The sequence below is a fragment of the Carex rostrata genome, chromosome 5 (genome assembly GCF_964058835.1).
Source record: "Carex rostrata chromosome 5, lpCarRost1.2, whole genome shotgun sequence".
NCBI lineage: Eukaryota > Viridiplantae > Streptophyta > Magnoliopsida > Poales > Cyperaceae > Carex > Carex rostrata.
The window spans coordinates 3,571,600-3,584,125 of record NC_135922.1 but is presented as its reverse complement, the minus strand read 5'-3'; the positions used below and the strand labels follow the sequence as shown (position 1 = coordinate 3,584,125).

The following is a 12,526-nucleotide window of genomic DNA, read 5'->3' as shown; positions in this document are numbered from 1 at the left end:
TTTGAAAGTTTCGAGTTTATTTGCTACACGGTCAAGTGGTCAAAGAAATGAACATTTTATTATAAGTTATTTTATATATTCAATTTTTATTATTTCTTTGACCACTTGACCGTGTAGCAAATAAACTCGAAACTTTCAAAATTTTGCATGTATATGCATCACTCATAAAGTACATGGATTTCAACGGTTTGGATTTGACATTTGACATCGATCCGATATACTTTTGGAGTTATGCTCATCAAACTTTCTTGGTGAGCATGTCACACGCTAGCTTTACTCCATATATTATATTATATATACATATACATATACATATATTATATTATATTATATTATATTATATTATATTATATTAAATTATATTATATTATATTATATTATATTATAATATACATATACATATACATATACATATATTATATTATATTATTTTATATATACATATACATATACATATACATATACATATACATATATTATATTATATTATATTATATTATATTATATTATATTATATTATATTATATATACATATACATATACATATACATATATTATATTATATTTTTTTTTTACGACCGTAAAAAATCTGGCATGAAAAATGTTGATCGAGATTATTTGTAGCAGTCTTTCGAATAAATCAAATTATATAGTATTTCATCTATTTTTTTAAAATATATTAAACATTTGTAATACTTCAATACAAAAAAAAATTATAAATAAAAACTGAAAAAAAAAATTTCTAAAAAAAAATTTCCAAAAAAAAATGAAAATCCTAAATCCGGAAAAAAATATTCCGGATTTAGGAAAAAAAAAGAAAAAAGAAATCCTAAATCTGGAAAAAAATTATTCCGGATTTTGGATCCAATTTCCGGAAATTGGTATTGAAACCAGAAAAAAAATTTCCGGTTTGGGTAGTTTTCGAAAAAAACAAGCGGTTTGATTAGTTTTTTAAATTTACATATTTTTTTGAATATAAATAAAAAAATCGGAAAGATAAGTTTAGTTTTTCTATAGATAGTCATATTTTTGAAACACAAAGTAAAATTTTCTACCCATGTGATAAATGAAATTTGAAACTAATTAGTCTCTACAATCACAAAGTAAAATTTTTACTAAATTGTAAGTATTCATTTGATATTTTATAAGAGAAACTGAATCATATAAAAACTTTTAAACAAATAAAATTCAATTAAAACTCAATATATATAATTAAAATTTTAAAATTACAGACGTGATGTTGTGCCTCTATGAATAATTCAGGCTAATTTTTAAATATAGTTTTTTTTATTATAATAACATAAAATTAACATTCTTCTCATTTTATATAGATTAGTATTATCTTTACTATTTGAATACATTAATGCAATATTTTAGCACTATTTTAATTATTTTTTTGATGGTCCAAATATAATTAAAAATAAGAAAGAATAATCACTTGACAATTAATTATATAAAAAGATAATTATTAGCATTATTCATCCAATAACATACATTAGTTCTAGTTTATTTTTCACTTTTAATTTTATTTGATCAATTATTTAAAACAAAATTATCAAGATTGTCGATTCATTTACAGTCCTACCGCATCATAACAATTAAAAATAATTCGGGCTATTTTGTAAACCTAACTTTTTACTAGAATAACATAAAATTAACATTCTTCTCATTTTATATAGATTGGCATTCTCTTTCACTATTTTAATACACTAAGGCAATGTAACACTATTTTTAATTATTTCTTTGATGATGCAAATATATATAATTATATATACTAAAAAAAGAAGGGTCACATGCCAATTAATTGTAAAAAAATTTAGTTATTAGAATTATTCATCCAATAACATACATTAGATTAAATTTATTTTTCACTTTTAACTTTGTTTGACAATTATTTAAATTTAAATTATCAAGATTGTCAAAATAATTAGCCGATTAGTCAATGACGATAATCAAATTTTTACAAAAAATTTCTACTATAATCGATTGATTATTTTTAATTATAACTAATTATTCTTGATTATTTCTGATTAATCAGTACTCTGTCAGACGAGTGCATACCGTTACCGTTATTTATAACGCTGGATATTATTAGTGCTATCAAATGGTCTGACCAATCACCTTTCTTATGACTAGTTCATACCATGAATGATTACATTTCGGACGTTGTATAATATTGACGAACTATATAACAATGATCCCGTGTGTTTTGTTTTTTATTTTAAATACTTCGATCCGTGATGTGCCGAGTCGAGTCTGCTGGAATTTCAAAATCTTTTATTTATACAAATAATATCAAAATAATATAAAAGTCTAGACGAAGTATGTGCGAATTTCAACTATTTAATAGTCCTCCTTGTTATAAAAAAGCGACAAATCGACCTGCAGCATGATTTCCTATGCGGAGTTTGCCACATTGAATCTCCCAACTCCGCAACAGTAAGTAGTGGAAGTTATTATCCACTATTCCACTAGTCTAGAGATCAGTGGAGACTCAGACTGAAGAGAGAGATCTAGAGAGAGGCCACTGTCAAGATTTTCAAAAAAAAAAGAGATCTAGAGAGGGAGATTCAATTCCATTGAATTTAATGGCGTCCGGACTGTTTTCTTCCATCCAATCCCTCTCCACCAATCTCCTCCACGCCATTCGTGGCACCCCATCCACATCGCACCAGCACGATCCAGTCAAAAGTGTTAGAGAGGATTTGGAGAAGCTAAGTCGGATGCTTGCCAGGATCCAGGCTGTTCAACAGGATGCTGAAGAGAGGGAGATTCATGACAGATCTGTTCGACTGTGGCTGGAGGAGCTGAGAGGTGTGGCCTACCAAGCAGAGGATGTGCTGGATGAGTTCTACTACGAGGTGCTCAAATCCATCGTCCAGAGCGGAGATGCTGCCATTGAGGCCTACCATACGGAAGGGGGTATGCTTTCTAATTGTATCTTTTGGTACCTCGTGATCCTTTTCTAGATGTATCGTTTGGTACTTAAATTATTGCCTTTATCTTCACTGGTATAGTGCCTAAGTGGTTAATTAGATAATAAAAATACAGCTGAAATGTCACATTTTATAATCCTCATGGCCTTACTAAAGTTATAGGCATTCTGAAGAAACAAATACTAATAAAACAAAATAGAAAACCTTAAATTTTTTTTTATATTTTCTTATCTCTTTAATTAGAGATTTCCCCATCAAAACTTCAAAATTAGTTATTTCCCAAATCAAAATTTAACTATATTAAAAATATACTCATCTTTTAATTAAATAAACTAAAAAACTTATTAGTAGTAAAAATAAATTAAAAGGACAATTATGCCCTTAATCACTTGTTCTCTTCCCGCTCTTCAATTTTCCAAGGAAATTGAAATGGAGAGAGAGAGATCAATCGTTGTTGTTTGCTTCCTTGTGTCTCCTGTTTGAAATTGAAATAATGGGGATAACTTAGAACTATAGGTTCAGATGCACAGCAATAGGACAACTGTGCAAGGTCATGCTTGTATGATCACTTTTTGAGCTTGGGATCCTTTCCCCACGGAAGAACAAAAAGCAACCAATCGGAGATTGTGGTATGGCTGCTAGTGCTTGACAACTTGTGAAGTTTTCAACTCCTTTCCAAGTAACTAACTCCAGGAGCAGATGCAGAAACTGAAGAAGAGGGGAAGAAAGGTAATGAGCCAAAATAGTATAGTTTATGGGTTAATATCCCCTCAAATTTTGAGTCTTTTGCATTGCCAGGTTGTTGCAAGATTGAAGTGGGAAGGGGGAGAAGTGAATAAGGGCATAATTGTCCTTTTAATGTTACATATTTATTAATTAATGATTTTAATTGCTTTAATAGAAAAAAAGGATATATATAATATAGTTATATTTAGATGGGTAAATAACTAATTTTTATTATATTGAAGTTTTGATAGGTAAATGTCCAATTAGAGAATTTATGATGGGTATATATCTAAATTTCTCCACAAAAAAAAAAAAAAATCCTTGGGTACCCACCTTTTATCATTGCACACAAGATGTTCTGTGAAATGTCCGATGACTATTTCATTGGTGTACGGAAACTACCAAAATTTACCACACTTCTTTTGTCTTACCGGCTCTCATGTACGTATATATGCTAACTCATACGAGTGAGTTGTTTTACAATTATCTTTTCCGGCATAGTGCCTAATTGGTTAGATGATAAAAAACAGTGAAATGTTGCATTTTCTAATCCTCATTGCCTAAAAAAGGTTATATATATGGGACTTTTAACCCTTATGCACTCCATCCAATACAACACTAAGAAAAAAAAATAGAAAACCAAAAAGAATCCTTGGGTTTACACTTGTGGTAATTTTGCTTGACTTCTCTAGGAATTTGTGAGATACTAAGATATTTTTTTGTTTTTTATATTTTTGAGATCATCAATAAGAGAAATCTTGATAAAAAATTCTACAGGGAGTAAGAGAAAATTTTCTGAGAAGTACACATCATCCTCCCTTGCTTCTTATTCATTAACTATTACCAACGCCTCCATTATAGATGGCATGGCTGAGAAGATCAAGGGTATTATAGAGAGATTTGAAGAGATTTCAAATGATCGTAAGGTTCTCCATTTGAGGGAGGAGGATGGGACCCGATTGGTTATCAATCCACAAATCCGACCACCAACCAGCTCTCATATGGACGAGACATCTATTTTTGGTAGGGAGGAAGAGAAGGAGAAAATCATTAGCCTCCTGAACCTTTCAAAAGGTCCAAATTTTATGGTTCTTCCCATTGTTGGAATGGGTGGGTTCGGCAAGACCACACTTGCTCGGCTTGTTTACAATGACTCTAAGATCCGTTGGTTGTTTAACAAGAGATGTTGGATATCTGTATCTGAAGATTTTGATCTAGTGCGGCTAACCAAAGCTATTGTTGAGTCATTGAGTAACATCCCTTGTGAATTTTCTGAGCTAAGCATACTGCAAGATGTTCTCAAGGAAAATATAAGAGGTCTTAGCTTGTTTCTTGTGCTAGATGATGTGTGGAATGAAAAAAGAAACCTGTGGGAGTGCTTTCGAGTTGGTTTTCTTGGTGCTAAATTTGTAAGAATTTTGACGACGACTCGCAATACCTCAGTTGCTAAGATCATGCAGACAACATCACCTTTTCAATTGGGATCCTTACCTGAGGAAAATTGTTGGTCATTGTTTAAGCATTTTGCTTTTGGCAATAGCGAGGCAAGTGAAAATGAAAACCTACACAAGATTGGTCTTGGTATTGTCCAAAAAATGCAAAGGCTCACCTTTGGCCATAAAGGCACTTGGAGGCCTTCTTTGTTATGAAATGGATGAAGAGAAATGGAGGGAAATTTTAGAGAGTGATATCTCAGAGATAGATGAGATGGGAGAGATTATGCCAGCATTATGGTTAAGTTATCAGAAATTACCGCAACATCTTAAGCCATGTTTCCTTTATTTATCCATGTTTCCGAAAGATGCGCCATTTGAAAAAGACATGGTGGTTAGGCTCTGGATGGCACACGGCTATATTAATGCCAATACAAGAAAATTGAAAACGTTAGAAGAGATTGGAAGCGGGTACTTCGATGAATTGCAAGGCAGATCACTTATTGATTGTGAGTCTTTCACTGGGTACTTCTTGCATGATTTAGTGCATGATCTAGCAAGATCCATTTCTCAAGATGCTTACCAACCTATTTTAGAAAATGACCATAAATGCAATGGTCCATGCAAAGTATACCACCTGTACTTAACCAAACAAGATAAACTATTTGGTTCTTTATTAACGCCCAACAATTACTGCTCTATCAGAACATTTGTAAAGGAATGCCCAAGAAGTCTGAACTTTGATTTTGCATCATCTGAGTTTGCTGGTGCAAGAGCCGTTCATTTGAGGTATTCCTTGTTGCCAAATACACTTGGCAGGTTGAAGCACTTGCGCTACCTTTCTATTGGAAATAGTCATATGAAAACCCTTGCAGAAACTTTATGTCTTCTTTACAACCTCCAAACTTTGCATTTGAATAGCTTTTATCTTCGGGAGTTACCTGAAAACATCAAAAGCCTTATTAACCTTCGATACTTTCAACTGAGCAGTGGTGAAATCCAGCGGTTACCTGAATCTATCTTTATGCTTCGTAACTTGCATACATTATCATTAGAATATTGTACAGAACTCAAAGAGTTGCCCAAGGGCATAGAGCAGTTAACTAGGTTGTGCGTTCTAGATTTACCTTTATCTCTTATCAAGATGCCATTAGGGATTGGTAAATTAACAGCTCTTAAACCATTAAGTGGGCATTTTAATGTCATGGATCATGGCATGATTGGGGGGCTGGAATAGCTTAAGGATATGAATAATCTTAGCAGCTTGTGCATATCAGGGCTCAGGAACATCAGTGATGTGGAATACGCCAAGAATACCAATCTTGCATCAAAACCAAATTTACACAAGTTAATTTTAAACTTTCAGGAAGTTCACAGTATTATGGGTTGTCGAGATAAAGAACTCCATTTAGCTGTCTCTTCAAGTAAAAACGCAAAGAATGAGAATGATGGGAAGATACAAGATGTTGTACTATCGAGCCTCCAACCTCATGGTAACCTCACAGAGCTTGCAATATTAAATTATGGAGGGCGAATTTTTCCTTCTTGGTTGCTTAATCCATTACTTCCCAAACTGACAACTCTTACTCTTAACTTCTGGATTGAGCCTAACTTCTTACCACCATTTGGTCAACTGCCACATCTCAAATTTTTGGATATATCAAGTAATAATGGTGTTAGAAATGTAGGAAATGAGCTCAACAAATATTCATTGTTGACAAAATATGGTTCTTCCAAGCAACCCAAGAAACCTAATTACCCATCACTGGAAGTGCTCTCAATGAAGAACATGCTCAATTTGGAAGAGTGGCAGGCACATGATTGTGACTTTCCCTGTCTTAAGAAGCTCGTCATAGATAATTGCCTAAAATTACAAAAAATTGCAACAATTTCGATGGAAGTTAGAGATTTGCTAATAACAGAATGCAATTGCCATGAACTTCAATTCTCATCAGAATCTAAGATACAAAATATTTTTATCTCTAACTGCCCGGAGCTAATCTTGATTTATTGGAAAGAAATGGGCTTATCTATTAGGGAAGTTACTTTCGAATATTGCCCGAAATTAAAACTTCTAGCATGTCCATCAATAATAAAAAAACTGAAGATAAATGAGTGTGGCTTTCGTGAAATCATGTTCCATGCAGTATCTGAGAATCTAACAATATCAAACTGCACAGAGCTATTCTTGATTAATTGGAGTGATGGGAGCTTAATTTATGTTAGAGAAGTTAATATTGAATACTGCCCAAAATTGGAAAACGTAATAATTCCGGTTGGAACCTTGAAACTGAAGATACACGAGTCTGGCTTTCGTGAAATCATCTTTCGGTCAGTATCTGAGAACCTAACAATCTCAAACTGCGTAGAGCTAATCTCAATTAAATGGAGTGTGGGGGGCTTAAATTCAGTTGAGGAAGTTAGTTTTAAACACTGCCCAAAATTCAATCTCCCAACTATTCCAATAGGAATCAAGAAACTGAAGATAGCTTATAGCAATATTCAAGAAATAATCTTTCCTTTACAATCTAGAATCCAAATGCTTCATGTCTTTCACTGTCCACTACTAACCTCAATTCATTGGGTGAAGAGAGAGACATTGTTTCATACAAACCTCCTATTTGAGGATTGTCCCGAATTACAAGAAGGGCTAAAAAACATGCGAATATCATACTGTCCCATTCTCCAGTTTCCTGTGAATAATGTGCTGCACTCCATCACCCAAAGGGCTGAAATTTATAACTGTCCCAGAATGGATTTGGGCAAAAGATATGTCTATCAGGTAAAGGATCACCATGTGATGAGCATTTTAAGAGTTTCTTATTATTCTATATTCTTTAATCATACTAATCTGTTTTACTCATTACTCTACATTCTTTAGTTACACTAATTTATTTTACTCATGCAACAGAAAGATACAACGATTAAAGTGTTGAATTTATTCGGGAATAATGAGATCCGTCTGTCATCCGTCAATTCCCCAATCCCACTTCAAAAAAATCCCTTTACACTATTCCTAACAAAAGAAAATCTTCTAGAAGTGGAATCATTAACATGTGCACCAATAGTTGGGTTGAGCTCTCAACAAATAATGTTAAATCTGCCTTCGTTGGTGATTATTGAGATTTTGAGGTGCAGAAAGGTCATATCAGTGACGGGGCTGGTTAACCTCATCAACCTCAAGCGCTTAAGCCTGTCATACTGTCCAGAGTTATGCAATTGGAATGATAAAACACTGCCATTATCACTCGAGTTCCTAGAACTGGATTCTTGTGACAAGCTGCGCTCCTTGCCGTTGCTATCGGTTCAAAACCATTCGAACACTCTAAATGTGCTTGTTATAAAGAAGTGCCCAAGGCTGGGTGTGTTGGAAGGTTTTCATGGCCTGATGAAACTAAAAAATGTGGACATACGACACTGTAGGAATATAAGCATCTCTCCTGCTACAGAGAGCCTCCAATTCATGCCTCATATTACCATTCGTGATTGTCCTCTGATGAAAGACTGGTGCCAGAAAAACAGAATCACTTACTACGAGGTCTGGGTACAACATTTTAAATAAATTATGTTATTAGATAATTTACTTGCTAGACACCCTTGGATATATATTTATTAATAGCAGACCCAACCATTACCAACTATCTTGGGTAAATTTTCTGGAATTCCGTGCTTAAGCCTTGATTGATTCACAAAGCATAAAAAAATAAACCAAGTTGCAGAATAAGACAAAAAAGAGGTGATTTCCAGTGCTAGAATACATTTGGTCGTTTCAGGAACAAACAGCTTGTATTATACTGATGTCCAGCATAAAATCCTCTGGAACAATCCTGGCTTACCTGCATGTCATGTCTAATTTTCATTGGCAGTTGAATCCTGTTGAGAACTCCCAAGATGATAGAGAAGCTGAACAGGAAAGTTCTCTACAGGAAAGTGCTGGGTCAACTTAAATTGTTCTCCTTTTGTTTGTGGTTGTGAGTTGTGATCTCTGGTGATGTAGGAGTCTAGTTTGCTAGCGCGAAATCCGGTTAACAAGTATGCATGTTCATTACTCTTACTCTTTGCTTACGTGTTTGTTAATTTGTTTGTGCTTCTTACTCGTTTATCTTGTTGGATTTCGGTTTTACTGTTGGCTGCAAATTAAACCAAAACAGTTCAATTTTTTTATTTAGGGAACCATTCAGCCCTCCCTCTAGGTCAATGTTAGGGACAACACCTCATTGATGGGTGTTTTGGTCATTTGTAATATTTATGTATACCTTTTCCTTTTTTATATTTCAGTTAGGTCATTTTCTGCACTGTTCTTTTCATGCAAAGTTACCATAAGGCCTGGTTTTGTTCTGCTAGATCAGTTCAAGCTGAACAGCAAATCGCCTTAAAGAGGTACCTAAGTAGATTTATCTAATATAAATTTTTGGCTGGCTTGTATGCTCTTCAATGTCATATCCACAAATAGAAAATTGGCCACAGCCAGTACAATTTTTTTTTTTTTTTAAAGAAACTTGATTTGTGGTTGTGGAGACACTTTCTTTTGTTAACCCCCCCCCCCACACACACACACACACACACACACACACACAAACTCTCAAATCCTAGCTTACTTGCATGTTATGCTCATTTTCATTGGCAGTTGAATCCAATTGACAACCCATAAGATGATAGAGAATCTGAACAGGAAAGTGCTGGATCAACAACTAAAGATTAAATATTCTGGTAAGGTCCTGCAGAAAACTTCTTTAACATTGGATAAATATTTTCTGTTTTAATGTATGCAACAAGTGGGCATAATATTATTTGAAATTTTTATAAATGAGTGAAGTCAGGTTATATTATTTTTTTCTACAACTTCCTTCATTTTGAGTTAATTGGATTAAATCAAAAAGGACATCATTGCACACTTGAGTGATGCTTATTTCCTAGACCCCTACAAATTAAATTATTGATTCAACCAATATTCACTTTTTTCTTAAGGCAATTGTGTTGGATAAGTTCTACCCAGGGGTATATATCGGTAACATTTTCAACTAGAGTACATGACATGCTTTCTTTTATCCAGGGTCAAGCATTCTTTTGAAGCAATTGATTTGAGATTGTTTAGAGCCACCTTCGTCTGTAATAACCATTTCATTGCCTAAACAGGTATAGTGCCTAAACCATGAGTGTATATGTTCAAGATTAATTTGAGGCAGTTTTGGTGCCCTCAAAATGCTTTCCAGATTACATTTTCATTAAGAACCATAATTCATATAGCCATTTTTTTATATGTAACAATTTTAGACGCATGGTATTTCGTGTGGAATATGACCATATGCTTGATCAATACTAGTCCTTTGATTTTAATACAAATAGTGCATTTGATTTTTAAGACAGTATGATATGCATATGTCTGGTAATAAAATTGTATACAACTCATAGGAATTCTATATAATTTTCTCACTTAATTAGTGTGACGGTTGGAAAAAGTCTGTGTAATGCCTCCTATATACCCAATTTTGACCATGGCAAATCCCAACAAACTCCAAATGGGTTGGTCTTGGATCGGGGGAGCTGGGTGTATCAGATAGGCATTGGATTGAATTCGGTATAATTCCCAGTAAAGGCTGTTAGATCCGTATTAAGATTCGTGCGGAAAATTAAATTGCCCAACTGTCCTGTGAAACTAAACTGGCTTACGGATCTCGATGCCGATCTAACGGCCAGACATGTATTGGACCAAATTTGCTCGAGAGCATCAAATATGTTAGACACTTAATACATTTGCTATTATTGAGTATATAATATCAATTTTAGTTTTGACAGCTTTAACACTTTCTTTTGGGGTCTCAACATTGCTGTCCTGTAGTGCACAGGTCAAATATTGGCTTTTTAAGTTCTTATTTGAGTCGATGAGAAAAGAAAGCTAGAAAAGGCTTTTTCCTTGTTCTTTTTCTCAATTCATTATGAGAGCATTTTCATGAGTCCCCCAATGTTGCTATTATGTAGTTTCACCAAACCTGGATCAGTACACAGTGCCAACATTTGGAGCCACATTCTGAAGCATTGGTCATTTATTAAATTTTACCTTCACTAACCTCTTTAATTACGGGGTGTTTTGGTCATTTGTAATATTTACTATGATATGTATCTTATTACATTATTACAGGGTCTTTTCAGTCATTTGTAATATGTACTGCCTACGAGTCACTGGCTTATTTACTGCCTACTCTGTTATCTGAAGGCACCCGGTACCTTATGACATCACAATAAAGGGTATATTAGTTGTATTATAACACTAGGTTTAATTTGTTCTGCTGAATTAGTCCAAGCTGAAAAACAAATCACCTTGAAGAGGTATTAAATGAAGATTTATCTAATCTTAATTTATGGCTTGTTTGTTTGCAGGGTAGGGCAACTTATTTGCAGAGGCGAACCCAAATTGGTTCAGGATAGGGCAATTGTTCTTCTCTGGATTTAAAAAAAATAGATTTCTGTCCATATTTTAATGGGCTGTTGTCCCACCTTGAAAACCCAAAAACCTCCGGATCTAAAATTGAAGACATTTGGGCCTCAGGATCAATCTGTAATTAAATTATTTATGGGTCCAAAACAAGAATTATTTCATAGACAATTTATTATTTTTAGCCCGTATTCATGGGCTCATCTTAATTACTGACTAATGGACCTATTATGACGAACTGGAGGATCTGGGCATTGCACATACTGGAGAGGAACAACTGCTACAGCAGAATGAATCGTTATATACTTGTTTGCATGTAATTAAGTGTTTCCAGCTGACTTGGCAGCTAACGTGGCATGCTAACAATACATTATGAAATTAAATAATTATTTGTTTCCGGCTGACTTAGCCGGTAGATCATTTTGTCAGAATAATCAATTGACAATACTCTCGTAGTCATTATCAATCGATTTCAAAATATTTTATTATTATGTCTATCTTATTATGACATGAATGTTACGGAGTGAAAACGGAGCGGATATTATCTGATCCATATTCAATTTGTATTTGAAAATTAGATACAAATATTCTATATCCGAATATTCATGTGGATGCTAATACGGATATGATTTCGAATTTTAATTATTCATAATTGAACTATAAATATATATTATATAGTTTAATATATATTATGAAAAAATTATGTCAATCGCCATTATAATTGGATAAATATATATTATGTAGTCTAATATTCGATCTGTATTTGTTTAATATCCAATTTATATTTGTATAATATCTGATCGGTTGTTAGAAAAATGAAAATATTAATTCATATTACAAACCTATATGTGCTATGCATAGTAGCATAGACTCACTCAAATTTGTTTAATTTAAGTACGAAGATAGATTATGAAATATAAAAATCTGAAGGAATATAAAAATTTCAGGAAATGTAAATTACGGACTACTCCGTGCTATGATAAACTTTTCAAATAATG

At 33.3% G+C, this 12,526-nt stretch overlaps 2 protein-coding genes across 8 annotated transcripts; both read left to right on the top strand.

Moving 5' to 3' along the window:
- Positions 1-2,537: 2,537 nt before the first annotated feature.
- Positions 2,538-5,320, top strand: LOC144554273 (putative disease resistance RPP13-like protein 1). The gene is made up of 2 exons (XM_078302601.1): positions 2,538-2,922; positions 4,440-5,320. Exons 1-2 carry the CDS (start codon positions 2,589-2,591, stop codon positions 5,309-5,311), a joined length of 1,206 nt encoding a protein of 401 aa, XP_078158727.1. The 5' UTR covers positions 2,538-2,588; the 3' UTR covers positions 5,312-5,320.
- A 1,020-nt stretch (positions 5,321-6,340) lies between these two features.
- On the top strand, positions 6,341-11,901 carry LOC144554272 (uncharacterized). Of its 7 annotated transcripts, XM_078302593.1 has the most exons (8): positions 6,341-7,877; positions 8,007-8,639; positions 8,962-9,127; positions 9,374-9,475; positions 9,723-9,805; positions 10,149-10,231; positions 11,235-11,341; positions 11,474-11,901. In XM_078302593.1, exons 1-3 carry the CDS (start codon positions 6,342-6,344, stop codon positions 9,040-9,042), a joined length of 2,250 nt encoding a protein of 749 aa, XP_078158719.1. In that variant the 5' UTR covers position 6,341; the 3' UTR covers positions 9,043-9,127; positions 9,374-9,475; positions 9,723-9,805; positions 10,149-10,231; positions 11,235-11,341; positions 11,474-11,901. The 7 variants fall into 7 exon arrangements, with proteins under 7 accessions (XP_078158719.1, XP_078158723.1, XP_078158720.1 ...); XM_078302597.1 differs by lacking the exons at positions 11,235-11,341; positions 11,474-11,901 and having other exon boundaries at positions 8,007-8,633; positions 10,149-10,756; XM_078302594.1 differs by lacking the exons at positions 9,374-9,475; positions 11,235-11,341; positions 11,474-11,901 and having other exon boundaries at positions 10,149-10,757.
- Positions 11,902-12,526: the final 625 nt, after the last annotated feature.

Bases quoted from the DNA above. Each gene is read 5' to 3' on its own strand.
- LOC144554272 (XM_078302593.1), top strand. From the start codon at position 6,342: ATGAATAATCTTAGCAGCTTGTGCATATCAGGGCTCAGGAACATCAGT. The intron at 7,878-8,006 runs GTAAAGGATCAC...CTCATGCAACAG, and splicing joins GCAAAAGATATGTCTATCAG to AAAGATACAACGATTAAAGT. The intron at 8,640-8,961 runs GTACAACATTTT...TTTCATTGGCAG, and splicing joins TCACTTACTACGAGGTCTGG to TTGAATCCTGTTGAGAACTC.
- LOC144554273 (XM_078302601.1), top strand. From the start codon at position 2,589: ATGGCGTCCGGACTGTTTTCTTCCATCCAATCCCTCTCCACCAATCTC. The intron at 2,923-4,439 runs GTATGCTTTCTA...AAAATTCTACAG, and splicing joins GGCCTACCATACGGAAGGGG to GGAGTAAGAGAAAATTTTCT.